This window comes from Prionailurus bengalensis, chromosome B3, assembly GCF_016509475.1.
Source record: "Prionailurus bengalensis isolate Pbe53 chromosome B3, Fcat_Pben_1.1_paternal_pri, whole genome shotgun sequence".
Lineage (NCBI taxonomy): Eukaryota > Metazoa > Chordata > Mammalia > Carnivora > Felidae > Prionailurus > Prionailurus bengalensis.
The window spans coordinates 55677245-55700051 of record NC_057355.1 but is presented as its reverse complement, the minus strand read 5'-3'; the positions used below and the strand labels follow the sequence as shown (position 1 = coordinate 55700051).

The 22807-nt window shown below is 39.7% G+C and overlaps 1 protein-coding gene and 1 long non-coding RNA gene across 2 annotated transcripts in view; one reads left to right on the top strand and one right to left on the bottom strand.

Moving 5' to 3' along the window:
- FBN1 (fibrillin 1) overlaps nucleotides 1-22807 on the bottom strand; it is a 235761-nt gene that overhangs the window by 19953 nt on the left and 193001 nt on the right. The window contains exons 45-56 of the mRNA XM_043555476.1: nucleotides 20032-20154; nucleotides 16969-17094; nucleotides 14438-14554; nucleotides 13350-13478; nucleotides 12611-12730; nucleotides 10118-10243; nucleotides 6240-6389; nucleotides 5802-5867; nucleotides 5173-5289; nucleotides 3258-3377; nucleotides 1628-1750; nucleotides 157-288 (exon numbers count right to left, since the gene is read on the bottom strand). Of these exons, the coding sequence (XP_043411411.1) occupies nucleotides 157-288; nucleotides 1628-1750; nucleotides 3258-3377; nucleotides 5173-5289; nucleotides 5802-5867; nucleotides 6240-6389; nucleotides 10118-10243; nucleotides 12611-12730; nucleotides 13350-13478; nucleotides 14438-14554; nucleotides 16969-17094; nucleotides 20032-20154 (1449 nt within the window). The remainder of the gene's footprint in view (nucleotides 1-156; nucleotides 289-1627; nucleotides 1751-3257; nucleotides 3378-5172; nucleotides 5290-5801; nucleotides 5868-6239; nucleotides 6390-10117; nucleotides 10244-12610; nucleotides 12731-13349; nucleotides 13479-14437; nucleotides 14555-16968; nucleotides 17095-20031; nucleotides 20155-22807) is intronic.
- On the top strand, nucleotides 5213-8185 carry LOC122468677. The gene is made up of 2 exons (XR_006293307.1): nucleotides 5213-5324; nucleotides 7788-8185. It is a non-coding gene; the product is annotated as an uncharacterized LOC122468677 (long non-coding RNA).

Here is a 22807-nt window from a genome sequence, read left to right as displayed (position 1 = left end):
AGGGGATCTCCAAGGAAAATCATGACACAAGGTATGAGAGGCAAGATGGGTCTGGCCACGAAGAACACATTGCCCACAGGGACTCAGACCCCAAGTCCCTTCTGTCCTCTGTCATTTCTGACTCCTGCAAAGCTCCTTTGGCAGTGACTCCCTTACCTATGCAGCCCTCTCCGTCAGGCCTCCTCTGGTACCCAGGCCCGCAGATGCAGATGTATGTGCCGATGAGGTTCTTGCACTCCATTTGTTTCTCAGCACAGTCATGTTTTCCCTCCTCACATTCATCCTCATCTGGAAAGAACGTACAACCGCAAATTATAAAATAAGCTTCATTAACTTCTTGCCTTTTAAGCATGAGATGGTCTCAGGTTTCATTCACGCTACTTCAGTGTTAACCTACTTCCTTTTGTACTGTGGGTGCTGGCCCCCTAAGATTGGAAAGGAGTCTTCTAACCACCTTTGAACTTGATGAAGAAATTATTCCCTAATGGATAGCTTCTTCAAAGGCAGGAAGCATGGCTAATTCTTTTTGATGAATTCAACTCAAAAAGGTCTTCTCTAAATCTTTCACGATAGAATGACGGCTATAACAACATCATTATAATTACAATATGTTTTAAGAAGCCAAAGCTTCCATTGTATGATAACTATACTGAAAGCATAATATATATTTTTATGTAATATTAATTAGTGTGATGTAATATTAGAAGAGACATTGTATAATTAAAGCTTTGGTTTTTACACTTTGAGGAAAAGACAAGCATTCACAAAAATCATATTCTCTACTGGTTCTTCCCTCCTTCATTTCCTTTTTCCTGGTGTGGAGGGGTCTTCCTCATTCCTTATTGTCCTCTTGCATTTCCCTCTCTTTATCTTCCTCCTTTATGTGGTCTGAGCTGAGAAATTTGGACTTATCCTGAATGTGATGTAGAGCTTTTTGTTAGGAAATCTCTTCATCTTCAAGAAAAAATCCTATTTAACCCATCTGAAGGGAACAAGGATCTTCTCACTTAAGACTTTGAAGGAGAAAATCAGTGCTCTTCAGGGAGCCCCATGATTTACCCAACTTCGTATTGCAGAGCCTACTCCAGTGCCCTAGTAGCTACATGGGTTCAGTGAGCATTATTCATGGAAATCTTTAGCTAAAGTAGATTCCATATGCTATCCCCATTCTTGGAATATGCCATCCCTTAGTGATGGGGACTTTTAAAAATTATTTAATTAATATTATCATACTCCTTCGTGTTCTCAGTTCTCACTTATCACACCATAATACAATTATTTATATCTCTGTCTCAACCTCTTCATGCTGAGCTTCTTGATTGTGAGTAAATGTCTTTTTTTTCTTTATATCTTTGCATCCTACAGAGTGTCTATCATGTCATAGGCATGCAATGCATAGTGAACTCAAAAAGATCTGCAGGGTGGCCCTTGATTCAGCTTGATGATGCTTGAAGCTACAGTTTGGGAGGAAAGGAGGTAATGACGACCCCCATATTGTCCATGGACTACAGGAGGGTTTCCTGATTCAAAGTCTTCCTCTACCAATAGAAGCTTTGGAGAGACATTTTCCTTATAGATAAGAGTTAGACCCCCTCAGCTTAGATGACCTTTAATGTGGATGTCTTACCTTTGCACATCCTTCTGTCTTCTCTAAGAACATATCCAGCAGGACATTTGCATTCATATGATCCATAAGTGTTTACACACCGGAAAGCACAGAGGAGAGGATTCTGGGCACACTCATTTATATCTGCAGCAGAAGGCAGCATGAAAATAATGGGTCAGTGGCATCAACCAAAAAAACAAAATCTATTTTTATCAAAAGTTGAAATGTTGCATTGTCATCAACGTGGATGCACCAAGCAATCTTTGGTTTTCAGAGAATCATAAAATGAGTTGGTTATTTTATAATTGGTATAGGCAGAGTGATCATGTATCCTAGTGCTCCTAGCACAGTCCCAGTTCAGGCTTATTGTCCTGGTATAATTACCAGTGTTATTTAGATTAAGAAATTATACATAGAGGGAGCTTTTCTGAAATGCTGGTTTTGAAGCCTTAAGTTGACCATTTGCCATTCCCTAAAGTCACATAGGATGGGGATCAGCTTTACTCCATTCAGTCAAAACAAATGTCAAGTCAACTGCAGTCAGAACAAAAGCAGACCCATCCAATATCATCAACCACCTCCCCTTCCCCATATAAAAGAGGCTCCTGTGAAATAACAGTGATTCTTGTGCCCAAGCAAATGGTGTTCTGAATAATTTTACACTTATGGAGATGCTAAGTTTACACTGATGGCTGTGACAGCCTTAAATAGGCTTTACTATTAATAGATAAAAGTGGTTTTTACAGATTTCATTGTTTGGAACCATCAGAATGTGTTTTGCAAAAGCAGGTCAAAACAGACCATCTTGATTATCATGTTTCTTTCTAAGTCTAATGCTACTGAGAACATCAGTGAGACCCCAGATCATATTTAGTCATAGCCTTTAAAGATTCACCAACAACTATGACAGTGGTATTGACAGGTCATATCTCTGATGAAGAGCTCACTTTCATACCATTTTTATTGTCTACCTTCACCTTCATTCACTTCTGTGACCAATGGTTCTTGACTTGAGAGTGTATCAGAAATTACCTGGAAGGCTGCGAGGCTTCACTCTTCAAGTTTCTGATTCAAGAGGTCTGGGAGGAGGCCTGAAAAACTGTATTTCTGACAAGTTCCCAGGTGATGCTGATGTGGCTGATCCAGGGATCACCCTTTGAGACCCTCTGTGCTAGACACTCCCTCTCTTTCCCTTCTCTCCATGCATCTATCCTACTAGACACTGGAAGATGCTTACAGGGTATCGGCAACTTCTTTTGCTGTGATTGCCCCCAGATGGCCACAGGATGTTGGTGGCTATGTCAGTGTGCAGATATGAGTAGAAAGGAAAAAAGAAAAAAGAAAGGGAGCATGGGAGATAAAGGAAAAAAAGGAAGGGGAAAATGGAAAATAGAAGGTAGCAAACAAGACAGGAGTCATATCCAAATACTAGCAGTGGGGAGACACCAACAGGAGCTCTGCATGATAGGCAGCATAACTGGTGCCAAGAACCACCTCCACCTTTTTCAGGAGAAGTGACGGTTTGGCCCATCATGCCAGATGTTCTTTATTCTGCACACCCTGGGTGGGATTTAATATCAAGGACCATAATCAGCCAGCTGTCGTCTCCATGATCAGAAGATGTAACCAACTATTCTGCAAAGAGGTTTACCTTCGCAAGTCATCATTGGACCAGGCTCAAATCCCTCCTCACAGGTGCATTCAAAACCACCAATCACATTCTTGCAGGTGCCATTTCCACAGGGATTTCCCACAGAACATTCATCAGTATCTGCAAGTGACCAAGAGTGTATTCAAAATATGACAAATGAAGAAAAAAATGGGCTTGGACTCAAATGATACGTTTCACCCCATCAGACTACTTTGATCTGTAGCATCTTGTTTTATTCTCATTCTGTCTTTGCAAGAAAGGAGTGCACATGTCTTATCTCCTCAGATTTATAGCTGTGAAATTTCACCTGCTAAGTAACAGTGGCACTAACAGTGACAGTATCTGGGCTTTCAGCCCTCATAGTGCTTTTCTCTGTGAGCTTCTCCAGCTTCCTGTATCATGAAGAGGTAAACCTACTGGGAATAGATGCTCAAAGGGTTAAAACAAGGCTTCTCTCACAAGTCAAAAGTTTTCACTTAAATAAACCTAGAAATATATCTCCAGTTTGGCCTTACATTACATCATTCTCTAAGAAGCCTTAAACATGATGGAGTTTTGCCAGATATAAAATAGAAGACTACGCTTACACAAAGCAAGAGACCAGAGGTTAAGCAAAATTAATACACTGGATAAAATCAAGATTCACACAGATTTTTTGTTGATTCTGTTGAAACCAGATGGTTTACGTTAGGCAGAAGAAAAGCTACAAAGAAATATGTTTAGGGTATGATCTCTGTAAACAACTGTGGAGAGAGAACAAGTCTTACCAAGGAGCTCTAAAAAATATATATGCTTCCCAACCCATCCACCTACAATACTGGCTGTTCTTCTGAAACATCTCTTGAGGAGAATGTCTTCCTCTGGGAAAGGGAACTTGTTGAGAAATAACATTGTTATTTTAGCTATCTAGGACACGGAATAGTAATGGACTGCCATCAGGGTTACATTTCATGTTGGGTTCTGAGTCAAAAAGCAAAGGCAAGAAGGTGTGGTAGAGAGACCTGGGTGAGCAGGCTCATCTGTCACGCACAGAGAAGCACTAACTGAAGATTCCAAAGAGAAAACATTGACAACTTTGCTTTTGTTCTGCTATGAAATTGCATTTCACTGTCCAGAATATTACATCTCTTTCAAGTGAATAAAAATCACAGTATCATAGATTTTTAGAGCTGCAGGGTAAATGGAAATAAGTTAGTCTATCTGCATAACATTACATTCTAAGGCCTAGGAAGACTAAGGAACTTGTTTACGCTTCCGAGGCCACAGCTTTGGGGGAAGTCCTCATGCCCTGATTCTTGTATGGAAAGAACGCTTTCTAATGTACACAAACATTCAGCATTTATGCTGTTATTAATTCAGATTAAATTGAACTGCTTTGGATTTTTTAGAGACCTAGACATCATACTTGGATTCAATTTTGAGTTGGTATGGATTAAGAGCTCAAAGGTCAGACATAGGAGCCATTCTCTGAAATTTTAATAATAGAGTAAAAACAAGAGGAGTTTATGCTGTGTACATAGCCTTTCACGTTACTAAATGTAATAAAATCTGGATAAATTTTGTATTTTACATATTGAGAGAATACAATTATGATCATCAACAATCTTTTTTAAATTAAAAGAATACGTTATAATGTTTTCCTTTCCAACTATCTCTTCAGATGTGTCCAGTGTCTTCCCCATTAGACTATAAGGAAGGACCATGTTGGCTTGGGTCACTTCTGTAGCCATAGAGCCTAGCACAGTGCTGGACACATGGGGTACTCAGCTAGTATTGCTAGATGAATGCTGCATGAATGAATGGACAAAACCTATTTCTGTCCCAATCTTGGTACTTATTCTTCCTAGCAGGAATGCTAACTGGCGTAATTTCTAATTTGTAAAATCCTTATGGAAGAAACCGATTTATTACTCACCTACACATTCATTCCCTTCCAGGATGTAACCAAAGGGACACTCGCAGCGATAGGAGCCATCGGTATTGATGCACTGCCCATGTTTACAGACATCTGGTTCTTTGCACTCATCCATATCTTAAGTAAAGGATTAAAAAAAAGTGAATAACAAGGTACCTTTTTCTTTTCTTTTTTTTCTTTTAATGTTTGTTTATTTTATTTTTGAGAGAGAGCGCAAGATCAGGGAAGGGGCAGAGAGAGAGGGAGCCAGAGAATCCCAAGCAGGCTCCGTGCTATCAGCACAGAGCCCGATGCAAGGCTAACTCACAAACCATGAGATCATGACCTGAGCTGAAATCAAGAGTTGGAGGCCTAACTGACTGAGCCACCCAGGCACCCCCAAGGTACCTTTTTCTGAACACAAAGGTAAATTATAATCATTTCACTGTCTAACCAATGAAATATCTAATATTGCAATATCATGTTACCATATAATACAATAATACAATTGGTATCTAAATCAAAAGACAAAAATTAGAGCTTTATTTCCCAAGATAAATGTGGAGAAAAAAGAACAGCTGGAGAAAGGGCAGGGAAGAGGCTGGTTAAGAATATTAAAAAATGCTGAGAATCCAGTGCAGGCCACTTACCAACTGCTGAATCATCAGGCCCCACAATGATGCCGCTTCCATAGGGACAGATCTGGCGGAAGGCCTCTGTGGTAGAGATGAACGCTTGTTAGTAGACAGACTAATTGCAACTAGCTACAGGCTGTTCCCAAAGCAGTGAGTGATGGCCAGATTGCCACAGGCTGCATGTATCAGGAAACAACCGAACGAGAAAAGCCCAGATATCAGAGCAAGTGAACAAGGCTCCCAGTGTCTACCACTTGCCCTGATTCATAGCACATTTCAGAAGGAAACAACTACCCAGCTCTTGAGTTAAAATCATCTTAATGAATATTTTGGGTAGACTTACAGTTAAATTAAATTGTCTTATTTTCCTGAAGGGCTACACCCAGTATTTCTCATTTCACAGCCAGGCTGCCGTATGAATACCCAAAAGAGAAGTGCAGATGGTAGACATACCATCAGGTTCAGTGGGGCACAGCTCACAGGGATCACCCCAACCTTCTCCCTTCAAGGCACAGCAGCATTCCTGTTTGGAGTGATTTCTGGATTTGGGTGATGAACATTTTCCTCCTTCAAACTTCGCATAACAGTAGCTCATTCGCAAATCTGCAGCATAAATCCAGGAGACCCTTTAGATGCTTTCCTACTACATCGTTACTGTATAATAGTGAATGAGAAACAATCCATCGTGTTAAATTGTTCTTTTCATTACAATAGTAATACTCCATAACGTAAGTGACTATAACAGTAATTGAGCTCAGATCTTTAAAGTCATAGGTAACCTTCGTAGTGAGATCTGATGAGTACATCCATGCGACTTTCACTTTGTTATTTCTCATTTTAGCCAATTTTCCAAAATAACTTGATGTGAATAACAAACTCCAACACTATCACATTTCAAAGCTGACATCATCAGTGACTTCCGGGTGGGGACATTAAGAAGTGGAATAATTCACAAGACCCTTCCATTGACAGATGTGCTTACATGTGTTTTGGGTAATATTTAGTGAGCATACTAAATTAAGGTAGGCCTCCCAGTTCTGGTACTTACTATGCTTTCACACCAGGTTGTTTATTCTGGGTCCCCTCAGCCAAAATAAAACCAAATAAACCAAAATAAAACCCCTGATTCCAAGCACAGAACAAATAAAGATGTGGCAATTTTGTGGACTGGCAAAAATACGACAATAATGATCATTCACTGAAGCAGCTATTGATGTAGTTGCTATTTACAAAACGCCATGTGGGGCTTTCTGCAGATTTTATACACACACACACACACACACACACACACACATACACACACACGATACAGAAGGTTGTTTAGCTCAACAGAGAGGGACGGTGAAGAGGAGGGCAGGGAGATGGGTAGATAGGAGGGAGAATAATTTTTCTTTCAAAGAATACATTTCTTTAATATCGGTTATTTTTTGGTGACTCCAACATGGAAGATGGGATCTAGTTGCTACAAACTTCTCCAGCATTGCTTGACATAATTTTGGAAACTGACTTTTCCATTTCTTATACAGCAAATTGGGTGGCTCTAAAAAGTGAGCTCATCCAGAAGCCTGGAGTGTGTCCCCTCAAATTTGACATCCAAAGCTTTATAGACTCCCCTCTAGTTACATGGAGGCTAAAATCTGCAGGTTTTAAGGAAACACTTTCATATCCATTTTAAGGAATTGCCACTTCTTTATGTGTGATCAGGTATGCTCTCTCCTGTCACTGTTTTTCAACCCCAGGCAGCATATTATTAACAGCCACCTATGCATTTCTGTTAAGACAATTTCTCAGCTTTTATTTCGTGACAAAGGAGACAGGGTAAGAATAATTGAGTTGCCAAAGATCGTATCAGAAAAATTTTCATGAATTAAAGTAAAAATATCAATCAATCAAACATATATACCAGGCTTTGGTAAGTCTAATTCAGTTGGCCTCCCCAGTGAACTTCTTCAACCAACTCTTCCAGATACATTTTCTCGCTAATTTTTACTCCACCTCCAGATTGGTTACAGCTAGACCTAAGAGGTATCTTTCAGTGAGTCTTCTGAAGATCAAGAGCACTAAAAGCCAGTCTTTGCCCTGAGACATGCCTGCCCTCCAAATATTCGCTTTGCTGAGAAGTTTCAAGATTTAACGAATATAGTTCCTCTAATGACACCTTTTGATTCGCTTTATTCTTCAAGTTCATTGTCACATACAATGTTTCGTGTTTATTATTTATACCTACAACTGTCTTAAGGTATCAGTTAGTGACTATTCACAAAAATGTCTCAATGAATATATTAAAACTTAATTGTCTCTGTTGTCTTCCACCTTAATGTTTCTGTTAAACCTAGATATTTCTTTTCATTTATCATTAAATAAATTAATTAAATTAATTAAATAAATCCATAAATCAGCCCTGTCTCGCCAGCATCACTTTACCATCCCACGTCCAGAAAAAGAGAAAAACCTCGCCATTACGCAGGCTCAAACACACGAAGTTGAAGCTCAAACTGTAAAGTGAACTTTGTTAAGTGGGAGTGGTCCCTTTATATCTGTGGCCTTCAAGTGCCAAGATCTGTTGACCTGAGTCTTATCACAATTGTTCCTTCAAAAACATTATCTGTTGCTCTGTGGAATTTTCTCATTTCATGGGCAATAGAAGCCTGACTCCTAACTTGTCATCTTATAAGTAAAACCCAGCTCTTAACTCCCTGGCTTCAGCAAAATTTGTGTCCTGTGGGAGATTTACATCTGCTTTTGGTGATTCTCTAGATTTGGTTTATTAATCAAAGGTGCCTTGCATTGGGAAAGAGAGCTATGCTTGCCCACACACTTTAACTAGGACTCACTAGGATGCCTGTTTACCAGTCCATCTGCAAAGAGCCCTTAATGACCTTTGAAATTTCATCAGAACTACAAAAGTCACTTTCCCTGCTTGCATTCCTCAAGTCTGGCTCTGCCTCTTGGAGCTGAGCATGTGGCAAGGCTGCTCACAGCTGGGCTGATTCTTCCTGCAGCGTTAGCCTCCTCTGTGACAGGCCAGTGCAAATTGAATTAATAGCCTATGAGTTTCCTCTGGCCTGCCACATCGGCAGATTCACACCTGGTTTCTCACTGCTTTCTTTCCAAACTTGGGCCAAGCCAAAGGCACACAAAAACAAGGGAGTAGGACTTAGAATTTATCTGGCTGGTCTGTACCATAACAGAATATCTGCTTGAATCAACTATCACCCCACCCACAAGCCTGAAATCTATGTGGGCTTCTGACAGCCGCCTATGAGATCAAATCAGAGAAGTCTCAATTCCCCCTTCACGCTTCTAAATATTGGCTAACAAAAGGGCTAGTTGGAAGGTGAAAAGTTCATCAAGAGTCCATGAAAGACTCAGAAACTAACAAAACTTTGTTACGTATTTAGTACGATTGGTTGGCCGGGTATTATTATGGTTGTTTAAAATGAGGAAATTGAGCGTCCCAAAGATCCAATGACTTGTTTAGGCTACAGAGGGCGAAGCTGAGACCAAAACCCAATTTTTGGAATCTGAAATTATATCCCTTACCTCTTGTTTAGTAATATGGAAGCAAAACATAACAAAATAACCAAGAAGAAAAACCTGAACAATAAAAGAACAAACAACAACAAAACTCTGAGGTGGAGGGGAGAAATAAGTGTGCATGGGGCTTTTTGTTCTAAATTCATTAAACTAGTATGTATAAATGGATAGACACACACCATTGCATTTTTTACTGCGAGCTAAACAGTTTTCTGAGATATAATATCCTGTGTTATGCTTAAGTTCAGGCTTCCTTTTTTTAAGTTCACAAATATTACTCCTGAAAACAGATGATGTCCCAGCAAGAATCCTGGTCAGTTCAAGTTTGTTTTCTTAGAAAACTTGTGATATGAGGGATGGGCACTATATCCTGAAAGCACGTGGATTAATCTGCATTTTTTGGACTGAAAGTCTAGAGTCTGGGCCACATTTATGCAAAGTCACCTCTTCTGAGGCAGAGACCATGTAGCTGAACTTCCCCCAGGCTTTGCAGTATTCAGTGGCTCATGGCTGATCCCCCACTGAGTGACCTATCAGCATTCGTGTTCTTAGAGGGAGAGACAGGTTCAAGTGCCAGGGCAGTTGTACAAGCAACCATAACTTGATGGATGAGTTTTCAACTTTAAAAGTAAAAATGAACTTTCTGACATATGGTAATCATTAGACCTCTGAGTGAATGAAAGCTCTCCATCTTCTCTTTCACAAAGAATCAAAGCTTTGCCATGTTTAAGAAAGTGAAACCACAACAAATAAACACAGAGTAATGAAAGTCTAAAGCCTTCAAAGGCAGTTACCTTGGCACCTTCTTCCAGTGGAGGACAAGGAGAATCCATCTGGACACAGACATTTGAAGCTCCCTTCAGTGTTACTGCATGTGCCCAAGGCACAAATTTCTGGCTCTTCAACACACTCATCAATATCTAAAAGAATTAACATGTGTCAAAGCCAAAACACAATGGAGACATCATCAGATACCAAATGCAAAGTGTGGAAGTACAAAGTACAACTCTTCCAATAAGGATTTTTCCTGTATCATCATGCTGAGTGGACCTCTAGGCTGTGATACCTTTTTAAAAATTAATCTTGAAAATTCTTATTGTAAAAATGGAATCTGCAAGTGCCTTCTAAGGGATACATTAAGAAATATCCCTTACCCAGACTGAGTTTCCTGGCCAATTAGAAAAGGTAATTTCCTACCACCCTAAGCTAGAAAAGAAGCAAGAAACTCCAGAGTCACCACAACACAATTTTAATTGTGTTGACAATGAGTCAGTGAGAGATCTAGACCTTTGAACTAAACACTTATTCCCTCCATCCATTCACAGTGCTTTTCCCAATACTCCATGCTATTAGGAAAACTATGAATTTATCAAGAATACTAACACTCATGACAATAATTATGTAAAGTATAAACTAAAGATACCGCAGAAGATGAGGTCCCTAACTTTCATTTGCAGATTAATTTTTCTCAAAACACAAATGTCTTTCTTGTATAGGCTATAGTTTTTCTTTTGTCATATAGATAACAGGAAGTTGGTGCACTTATAATTGTGACATACTTCCTTTAGCATATTAACATACCTTAGCACTAGGAAGGGTTGATTAAAGGTGGTCTACAGTGATGTTTGAATAGCTTGGGTAACTATATGCTCTCGTTTTCTAGGAAAGTCCTAGTTATGCCTGTTGTCCTGGCCTTGTTATTAACAGACCCCTCCTTAAAACTGTCTTGGTTTGGTCAGTGAATTACATGATCATCCCATGTTTAGGAAAAGTGTGGCCACTCTTTCCAACAGACTTACCCATCTTTTCCCCTGACTTTCAGCTGGAATTTGTAGTAAAATAGAGGTAAGTCTTGATTCTGAGCCATGCTATTTTTATTGATACTTTTTTTCCCAACAAAACATGTATCTTTTATATCATGGGGCTCTTTATTTTTGCATTTGTGCAAAGAGTTCTACACCTACATCAGAATGTATTCCTATTATACAAGTTCCTTCCCATGAGGTCCCACTAAGGGGAAGTTGGGAAATTAATTCCATTATCTTGACTTAATATTGTAAATACCACACAATAGGTATTCTTAAAATGTGCAGCTCAAAGTCATGATCTTCCTGTTCAGTGAAAAACCAGTCTCTTCATCACTCTATGTTATTACATTGCCTTTATAATTAATTACATCACATTGCTTGTGGTAGATCAACGAATCTGAGCTGCTGCTGACTGAATGACTCCATTCCCATGTTCCCACTACTCTCACATCCAACCGTTTCTTAAAAGAAAAGCCAACTTTTGTAAAAATGCTCGAGTATTTCTTTTGGTTGTTGTTTTTGTCATTGTCAATAGGATTCTTTCTCTTATAGTAGAAATTAACCTGTAGGTGATGACTTCATAAGGATAGGGAAAAAGATGGTGGAATGGGTACATTACTAAGTATTTGGGAAGTCATTTTTCTTTCTATACATTTCCATTCTGTTCATCTTAGGGGAGTTTTGCATTGATCATGGAGTAGTTGATCTTTATTTAGTGAAAGTAAAATAACACATAATAATTTGCATTTAGGCATAATTTGTTTCCATTTAGAATATTATCACTTGACTATGATGTAAACTGGGTATATGATAAGATTTCTCCATGATATTAAAAGTGGAGAAATGGAGAAAATTCTTACTCATTATGGATGAGATACAGACCTATTTAAACTTGGGAGCATGAACTAGGTGACTTCTTAAAAATTCTTTTAGCCCAGTTATTTATGAAGTTCTAGCAATTAATGCCCCTCATTTAATTCAATGACATATGAATTGAAGAATGCAGTACTATAAAATTTGCTGAGAATTTATTTGTAGTAACACATTTCCACTGCTGTATAGGTCAAACAACGTAGATAAATTATATAGCCATAATCATCCAACCTTGAATGTGGTCACTTAAAGATTTTAGCTGAAATCATGAAGCTATTTTTAGTTGCAACCTACTGATACTTAAAAACATGAAAACCAGGGTTTTTTACAAGATGCCTAAAAGCACCCTGGAAAAGAGTCAGGGTCATATGAGCACTCATAGGCACAGAGCAAAACAGTGTCATCAGATATCAGCATGAGAATTAGATGTTCCTGCCTCGTCAGCTGAGTGTGAGAACATAAGCCACACCCTTTGCTCTTGGATTTTTTTCTGATAAAGTGCAAAATGAAGACACCAGCACACCATCACAAAAATGGACTTTGAGAATGCCAGTGCAGTAACCAATACTGCTCACTTCCAAACATGGATAGCCCTCTCCCTCCTACCTTCACACTTGTCATTCTGTAGACTGTACCCAGGTGGACAAATGCACCTGTAGGACCCATCCAAGTTTTGACAGGTGCCTGGTGCACATTTTCCAGGTTCTAGAAGACATTCGTTGATATCTGCAAAGAAAAGGGAGAAAGAAAGAAGAGGTTCCCACTGGCATGATTTCCATCAAGCAATTAAAATTCCAAGAAACTGGAATCAAATCAAAGAAATACATAAAACTAACATGGAGAAAAATTAATGATTCAATAAAAAGAAGCTTTATCAGCTTTCAGAAGTGTGCAGAACAACTATATTTTATGTGACTTATCACAAATTAAATATTTCCAGAAAAAGGTAGCTTGTGAAAAGTTAATGGGTATGAAGATTTTTGAGAGCACCCAAAAGATTATAGAAGAGATTTCTACAAAGCTGTTTTAAAGAGAGTAAATATAAGAAAGCAAATTATAACTGTTTATGGAACAATTTAGCTTTCTGTGAAATTTAACAATTTATTCTCTGTAATTACAATAACTTAATTTTAAAACATAATAGGGAAGTGTGTTATAGATATCACACACACACACACACACACACACACACACAGTCAACAGGTAGGATTGGTGTAATTCCACTCTGATTTTTTTTTTTCTCTCCATCCTTCTGAAGGAAGGATGTTGACAGAGACTGCAGGATTCTTTGGTCTCGGAGAACATACTTTGGAATCTCTTTCTGAAATTCTGAGGCAGCACTCACCCACACAGGTCCTTCCATCTGGAGCCACCTCATAGCCTTCATTGCACTGACACTGGAAGGACCCCACTGTATTGATGCACTGGCCATTTCTGCAAAGGTTCCCATTTCCAGTTGCACATTCATCAACATCTGCCAAAAAAATACCCTTTGATATATTCCAAAGAAAATGTCCTAATTCCAGCAATGATCAAAACCTTTAAAGGGAAAAATACTTATTTGAAATTTCAGAGGCTTTTGCTGGCTCAGCCAAACATGAAAAATTCTAATAAATATCTAGTTTGTAACAATACACCTGGCTTTACTCACCTATTAAAACCTAACAAGACTATGCTGTTCTATTAATTACAGATTGATAATTTATATTAGAACTTTATATGAGTTTCACCTTGATCTTCCTTTAGGTTTCATTTTTAAAAGCTAAAACTGAATTACTAACACACAATACAGCTGATGGTATTATTAATTATTCTCATAATTAGAAGTATATAAAATTAGCCTCTAGCAACAATACAAAATTTGGATCATTATTCTCACTTATAAATAACATAGCATGTTTTATAAGGAGGATTTTATAGATTTAATAATTGACTTTTTAAAAGTTTTATTTATTTTTGTAATTTCTACATCCCACATGAGGCTGGAACTCACAACCCCACCATCAAGATTCCCAGGCTCTTCTGACTGAGCCAGCCAGGCGTGCCCCCCCAATAACTGACTTATTTTAAGAGAGTCTATGGCGCAACATTGAGACAAATGGGTCCACGTTATTCCTGAATTATGTAATTTCTATACAAAGTATCACTTTTATGTGTTTTAAGATGTAATCAATTCATTTAAAAATGTATTTAATTCACAGCACAGTGTATATAAAATTATAGCTGCTGATGAGCACTTACATAAAAGTCATGGCAGTCATTACTCAGTTGACATTTAATTAGCACCTTATTTTGACAAATCCTTTAACCAATTGTTGCCACATAAGAGGGCATATATTTCAGAAAACAAAATCACTCCCTGGAGAGGCTGCTAATTACGAAGAGCACATATTAAACGCACTTCCTACGTGAGGCACTGATTTGCATACGCACCTATACAGTCGTTGTTGTGGGAGAGGATGAAACCATGGTTGCAGCGGCAGTTGAAGGAACCGATCGTGTTGCGGCAAGTTCCATTCCCACAGGCGTCTCGCTCACACTCATTTATGTCTAGTAGGAACAAAGGCCGTAGAGAAACGTGGTCGTTAACAGAAGAGGTGAGTGGTTGCCTGGGATTAAAGGGCATGGTGAGGTTCACAAAGCATCAGGTGTAGGCTAAGAACTTCTTGATATTGGTATTGGATCCAGCAGTGGCCGCTCCCCATGAGCAACCAGCAAGAGCCAAGGACCTAAACCTTGGGAATAAACCGTCTCCTGGGCTGGCATGTGAAAGGAGGCAAGCTAAGGACATGAGAACTGGACAAGAACTATTTTACTCTATTTACTTCTACAATTCTCCACCCTTGCCACTTTTCTCAAATATTTTCACTTGGAAATGGAAAATTCTGAGCGCATCTGGGTCTTGATTTGCTGCCACCTTTGGCAAACTTCAGCCTTTAAGATTCTCACTCTAGTTTACCAAAAAGCAGTGAGTCACCTGACATTACCCTCAAATCAGCAACAAAATAAATGAGCTTTCTAACTCACCTGATATTTTAGACACCTTTTCCTTCTTCCCAGTCCACTCCTAAAGACCTATGATCACTCCCACTACTGGTGCCTAAACTCACTCTTCTAAAGTATCCCAATGTGATACCTCTTCTGATACATTCTTGTGTTATTATTTGTCTTTTTATTGGTCTGTGACTTTTCTCTTTGACTATTCTGTAAAGCTGTTTGGGCATCTTTTATGTCTGAGCATTGTGCCACAACAGCTAATGTCTTTCTTATAGAGCAGGGGTACATTATATTAAGGAGGAAATAAAGGATCAAAACAAAAGAGAGTTGATATTGCTGGTATTGCAGGAGTGAGGCAGAAGGAGGGGGGCGAGGGCAAAGGGGAGGAGGCTCTGGGACTGGAAGACAACACCTCAGGTTAGCCAAAGGCAGTGTTTAGAGTTACAATTTCCTTTCCTTTCAAATTTTGGACATGAAGATAAGTTATCGGTGATCCTAAACCAGAAAGCATTGCTGACCCCAAAGTGATCCAATATGTGTGTGTCTGTGGTTGAAGACTGCATCCACGTGAGTCACCCTGCCAGCAATCAAGGGCTGCTGCTTTGATTCATTTTTAGCCAAACTAGCGACATTTTTCTGTAGGGCAGGTTCTTCAGTAGAGGGTTCCAGATAAATCAGATGCAGGTGTCACTGCTATGCAGGGATTAGCTTTCCAGGGACGGGCAGGGCTGATTACACTCCTTTTTTTTTTTTTTTTTAATTTTTTTTTCCACGTTTTTATTTATTTTTGGGACAGAGAGAGACAGAGCATGAACGGGGGAGGGGCAGAGAGAGAGGGAGACACAGAATCGGAAACAGGCTCCAGGCTCTGAGCCATCAGCCCAGAGCCTGACGCGGGGCTCGAACTCACAGACCGCGAGATCGTGACCTGGCTGAAGTCGGACGCTTAACCGACTGCGCCACCCAGGTGCCCCTACACTCCTTTAATATAAAACTTGTCATCTGCTCTGAAGAAGACAAGACTTTGTAAGAATGTTCCCTAATGGATGAACCCAATTATGGTGAAAGGTAAGCTCTTTAAACATTATTCTATTGATTCTTCTTTTTTCAGTTGTGAAACTGATTCATGTTCATGAATCATCCTTAATGGATATTGCTTTAAAGTATAAAAAGGAAGGAAAAGAGAGAAAGTGATTAATTAATACTTGGAATTTATTCTAAATCAGCATCCTGACTCAGCAGTGAAAGCAAGCGGGAAGAGATTTATTTAAAGTCTTGAGCTCTTTTCCCCTAGAAAAATGTGGGGTCTTTTTTTTGCCTTTATAGGATCTACAAATTTGCCTCTGAGGATACGGTACAAACCATGGACCCTTCTCAAAAAATGCTCATATTCAAACACTCAGAAGCTGCACTCTATTCCAATAAGGCAAACCCATAGACTTAATAAAATAATAGGCTATTAACATTAATAAAAAGTATTTTTTGTCTTAATATCTTTCTGTTTTTCCTTTAGTCAAAAGTTTTTCTGGGGGCGCCTGGGTGGCGCAGTCGGTTAAGCGTCCGACTTCAGCCAGGTCACGATCTCGCGGTCCGTGAGTTCGAGCCCCGCATCAGGCTCTGGGCTGATGGCTCAGAGCCTGGAGCCTGTTTCTGATTCTGTCTCCTTCTCTCTCTGCCCCTCCCCCGTTCATGCTCTGTCTCTCTCTGTCCCAAAAATAAATAAACGTTGAAAAAAAAAAAAAGTTTTTCTGACCTGGCAGCCAAATGAATATCAAGGAAGAGGTTTATTGTGTTCAGATTGCCAAAGATTAAATACCAAAGGATGTTAATGCTACACACCTACTTGTGTTTTCATTTTATAAATGGCAAAATTAATACTGAAGGTTTAGTATCAATTTTTATATATATTCAGATGCAAATGAATTTTTCGATAGAAGTTAAAAATAAAATGATAATCACGTACTCACCCAAACACATGGTTTGATCAGCATTTGTTTTAAAACCGGTGTGGCAAAGGCAATAAAAACTTCCAACTGTGTCAATACACTGTCCATGGCTGCATATGTTGGGGATTTCTTGGCATTCATTGCGATCTGTAGATAAAAAGCATCGTAAGTATCTTAGGTAGAGTTAGGGGACAAAACTGCATTAAGTAACTTACTTCTAGATATCATGCTCAGGATTAATCCTAGCTCTAAACCAAGCCAGTAAAACAGATACTGGCATTATATATATATATATATATACACACATATATATATATATATATACACACACACACATATATATATATTTTTACCTCAAAATCAGTTAAAACTAATGCTCTTTTACTGGGCACATTCAGAGTATGTTAACAATACATGAGGCAATGAAAAAAAATGTTCTGAAAGATGAGAAAAATTAGAAGTAGAATAGGGAAGAAGAAACCAAGCCGGGAGATAATCTGTTTGATAATTTGCCCACGCAGTATCACAGACCATGGAATGAATTAAGTATTTTGTCTAGTCAAGATTTGGTGTCTCAAGTCATGGACCCTTCATAGCTTCCCTTGGAAATATATATCAAAGTCAAACAAATCCCATTGCTAAGATAGGTTTTCTTGATGGACAACCCATACTGTCCTTTGTTTAGGTTTCAGTTCATTGTTTTGTCTTACTCCTATAACTTTTTGTTCCATCTTAACCAAGTCTTCATGTCTACACATGGCTCCTTTTAGCACTTGACAATCTTAATGATGTTTCTTTTTATTCATATTCATTCAAGGGAATGCCCTGTCATCTTGCTTCTGCCAGTCTTTAAGCCCTGAATTATATTTCTCATCAACTGAATCTTTGTTGCCCTCCTGAAATCTGATGATCTGGGGCGGGGAGGGGGGGAAGGGGGCAGAATTTATTATATGAATCTACAAATGACGTGATTACATGCCTACTTAGGTCTCTAATTTTTAAAGCTCTCAAAATTCTATGTTTAGGGCACAGGTCATCTGAAGAGCCATGTATCATCCTGGTTGTCCTACTGTCATAAAAGAGAGCAAACAGCCAGAATGCCAACTAGAGTATAGATTCTGTAGAGCACAGTGACACCCTGCTTGCTGTTGGCCTGTCTTGCCTACTGAGAAGACAGCAACCGGAAATGGACACTTTTTGCCACACAGAGCAGTTGTGCTCATACCAGAAGAGAAGATATCCCATCTATTTCCTGTGCTCAGGCTGCCATTGTTACGACTACCTCCTTCCAATTATAGAACATTACAGCTGATGAATCACCATACAATTTAAAAGTCTTAAGTGAGCTTGAATATATCATCTTAATGGAGAAACTGGGATACCCGTAGCTTAGGAACTATTGCTTGCCTATCTAGAAAGCTTGTTAATCTAGTAAGTTATGATTATTCCCATTGGAGAAAACAGACTTAAAAAGGAGCAAACTATTAAAAGACATTTTAAAAGATTTTAAAAGATATAAATGAAGATGATTCCTGAGTGAAGTCTTCAACCCTAGAGGCTGAATAATTGCAAAACTCAAGTACGTTCCCTTCTGAGGATTCCAATGAGTGAGGAAAAGTGAGCTTGGCTACAAATGACACTCATTCATAGCACTTATCATTGGTTAGCGCTGGATGAGTTTTATTTGTGCTAATGTTCTACAAGAAAATATGGCAGGGCTTAAGCCCTAGCAGGCCATGGTTGGACGCCCTGTCTTGATGTATAAATAGCTTGTCCCACTTCTTGCCTGAGCGTGAAATGGTGTGAAACGACACGTTCTGTATTATCAGCAGTTCTTTATTTTGATTGGAATTATTTTGCCCAGTTTCAAAGACATATAAATTAAGAGCAAAATGCAGGGAAATGCTATAAATGCCAAGTTACACTAGGGTATTGTGACTCATATCAGAGACGTCCCCATTTTTCCTGTCCTATTTTTTTAATACATGGGTAACAACCGCTTTGTTGACAAAATGCTAAACACTTGCACATGTTCCTTTAAACCCAACAAAACAAGCCTTGATTCTCAAAGTGAGTTTTTGTTCTGCTATTACACCCTCTTCCCACCAAGGTCTAGTAAAACAATGCAAAATACCCTACAGAGAGCGGTGCACTTCCTACCACCTAATCGCTGGTAGGCAAGGAAATCCAAGGAAAATTTGACCATGTTCCCTTGTGTTGTTTCATTCACAAATGCATAAAATATCCAGGAAACTCCTTGGGAAATGAACCACAGCAAAACAACACATTCTTCCTGACCTCCATGCTAAATATACAATGATTTACAATTACTCAAACACTCACATGAAAATGATTCTGAGGTATAATTTTGCTTCTGGGCTGGAACACTGGTGTTTTAATTTTGGTGCCACTGGCTAGAAGATGCCGTCAGATACTTAAAACTTGACCATCCATATGTGCTAACATGCTCATCCTTCTTACTTTTACCGCATCCTTGACAAAAGTAAGCCATGAAATAACCTAACCTCTAGGGGACAGTTTCTCATTTTACTGTAGGTGACTTATGGCTAATAAAAGGCTGTTAATGTTTGCTGCCCTCAGTTCTGTAAGATGTTTAGGAGGATAAGTGGTGCTGTTGGTTCTTTTTGTTCATGCAGGTTAATCTAACTCAGCTCAGGAGAGGTTTGCTATAGAATTGGGGTGTGTGGCTGGAATGGTGGCAACCTCCCACCCTAAGGGGGATCATGTGAAAGGAAAAAAACAAATATCTGTCCCTGAGGACTGGTTAGGGGACTGTGTGCATGTGTGTGTGTGTATTTGAGGGAGAGGGTGTTTAGAGCAGGGCAGCAGATGAGCCAATCTGAAATCTATGTATGCACATGATATATGTCTCGTTTTGGAAACATCACATCTCTAAGGGTTTCAACAGTTTTCCTTTTTTGCTGGCCTCGTGACTAGAACTCAGCAATGTAAACCATAACTCAGGTGTTCTTCAAGTTAACCTTCTCAAAAAAATCCAGATGTCTGAAGCCTGCTGGAGATGGCGCGCTGGCGGGCCCACCCAGCCAGTGGGGAGCCACTTACCGTTGCACTGCCCTGTGGAGGTGAAGCGGTAGCCTGGCTTGCAGTCACAGCGGTAGCTGCCCGCGGTGTTGATGCACTCGGCATTGCGCTGGCACACAGGGCCGTTCTGACACTCGTCAATATCTCCAAGCAAAAGAGAATTCAATTAGAAGGAGGACAGAATGTGGGGCAAGTCAACAAAGGCTCTCACTTAAAATAGATTTCTATTTTCTTATTTTGATCAGTTCCATGGAACAGATAGTGGAAGACCTTTAAGACTTCTTTTCTAATTTTTCCACATTTTTGATATTTTTTGTAAATGCAAGTACTTGGTTTATGACCACATGTGGATTCTAATGATGCTTGTGTATAAAAGAAAAGTCATACACTCAGCTGCTAGGACCAGCGCTTGGCATAGTATAAACTGAATATCCTAGAAAATGTTGCATTTGCTCAAAGCCCCAGGGTTTTACGATTCATCGGGTTGCTTTGCCTTCGTATACATAGGGATCACTTGGGATCTTGTTGAAAAGCAGATTCTGATTCAGCATGTCTGGAGAATGGCTTGAGATTCTGCATTTCCAATAAGCCCGCAAGTGATACTGGTGCTCCTGATTCACAGGCAGTGCCTTTCGCTTCAGGGCTGTAGGGGCTCCGGCTTAAATTACTGCCACATGGCAGTCAAATCAAGGAAACTTAATATGAGAGGCTGCACATAAAACTACTGACAACAACCCAACTCTCACTATCAAAGAAAAGAATAAATGGATACTCTGTGCTTCAGAGCTTTGACTATACTCAGGGGGGTTGTTTGCCTTTTTTTTTTTTTTAAATCAGGTAGCTAATATAGTTCAAATTCATGACATTATGAAAGTTCTCCATAGTCCAGGATATGCCTTGGGGCAAAATACATGTTCCCTGCCCCTGCTCCTATGAAACAATTTAACTCAGGTTAAGTCCAATAAAGGGAATAGCCTGGAACACAGATGGGAGCTGGCTCTTAGCACCAGTATTAGGGTTTTACAAAAAAGTGGACTCAGCCCAAGAAGTTCCCACAAGGGGGCGGCAAATACATCAACCTGTGCCTCACAGGTGTATGCTTGTGTGGCGGGAAAACCTCAGCACTTACTGTCAGTCAGTGGAAGTTTCTGCCTAATGTGGGGTGGGGTGGCGTGTGCCTCTCTGGAAAACAGATACAGGGCAGAAGTATGCCTGCCTTGGGTTCCAATGGAACCAAGACCAGCACCACTCTCCCAGCAGGTCTGCCCTGGTCTTAAGAGGGTACAGAAAGCTAGAAGGTAGCCAATCATTGGAAAAGCCAAATGGCATCACAGACAGGCATTTCTGTGAGGCATCAGATGCTGAGCATCGGATTATATGCATATTTCGGGAGAACAGATGCATGAGTGTTCCCTAAATACTTCTGGAATCCATTCCAATTTCAGGGTTATAGAGACATGTATTAAATCAACCTTCATTTTCTGATTCTGAGAGCTAAGAGTGTGCTGGGAAGCAGCTGACCCCGGAATAAACATTCACCCTGAGAATGGATATTCTGTGAGACGGACACCAAAAGTTGGAGTGCTTTGTAATCTCAATATCCACTGAGTACTACCCTGACAACAAAGTGTTTTACATTGGTACAGCTGTAGGCTTTCAATCTCATATGGACAGTAAGGTCTGGGTTAACTTGGCCATCATGGGCAACCATGCCTAAGGGTTTGGGATCTCTGAATAGAAGAGAACAAGAGAGGCCCCAAGAAGGTGGCAGGCATCCTAGCCATTTATGAAAGGGGGAAGACTGGCTATGAGGAAGGCAGGCTACTTTACCATCATCAGCTCCTCTGCTGTGGGCTCCTTTCTTTTCTCCTGCATCATGCTTCCTCTCCGGAACACCTTATCCTTGATGGCCTTCCAAAGCACAGGGGCTAGTGCCAAGGTCTGAGATGACTATTTCCTAAGGAAGGTTCTGAACGGCTATCACCCCATTTACCCCTCTCCGGGAGGCAGTAACATGTGCCCACCTGGCCATAGTAGCTAAAAGCCTGGTGAAGAGAATTTAACAAGCATGTGCTTAGGGCCATAACTTTACTCATGGTCTGTAAGTTGTCCCTAGTCTATGGGAAAAAAAGGTTTTTTAACATTAAAATATTGACATATGTGCTCTCATACGTGCTCTAAGGGGTAATAACCCTTTCTGACAAGAACAAAAATTCTGCAAGAGGCCCCAAGTTTAAGTATTAAATAGACAATTATTCCAGCTACCCTAGGGCACATGGTATATTTAATAACCAGCAATGTCCCTTTTACTAAAATGTGAAAGTACACTATCTTCCCCAGATGTAGGGGAATATGAAGTGTTGTGAGGAATGCACGGCATCACAGTACATGCACATGGCAAGGGGAGGTAATGTGAAAATGAAAAAAGTACCACTTGCACACATGCCAACATTCTTCATATAAAATCAAATTTGCTGTTCTTGCCATTTGGAATTCTCTCATGCATTTGGAATATTTGCATTAACCTTGTTTTCACTTGGGAGTAGCACAGGCTCCGTTTGGAAGGGAACACTAATTTTGAGATTCAAGTAAAGATGACCGCCCACCACTCCTGCTCACTTTTAAGCAATGAGAAACAAAAGCAATCTATGCGACACACCCAGGAACTCAAGGGTTCTTATATCAGCTGGGAAATCTAATATATTATGTATAGGATGGGGCTGGGGAGTGCACGTCCTGCTTTTTCCACGGGGACTTAGGGAAGTTTTTCCATGAAAAAATGATGTTCCACATGGTG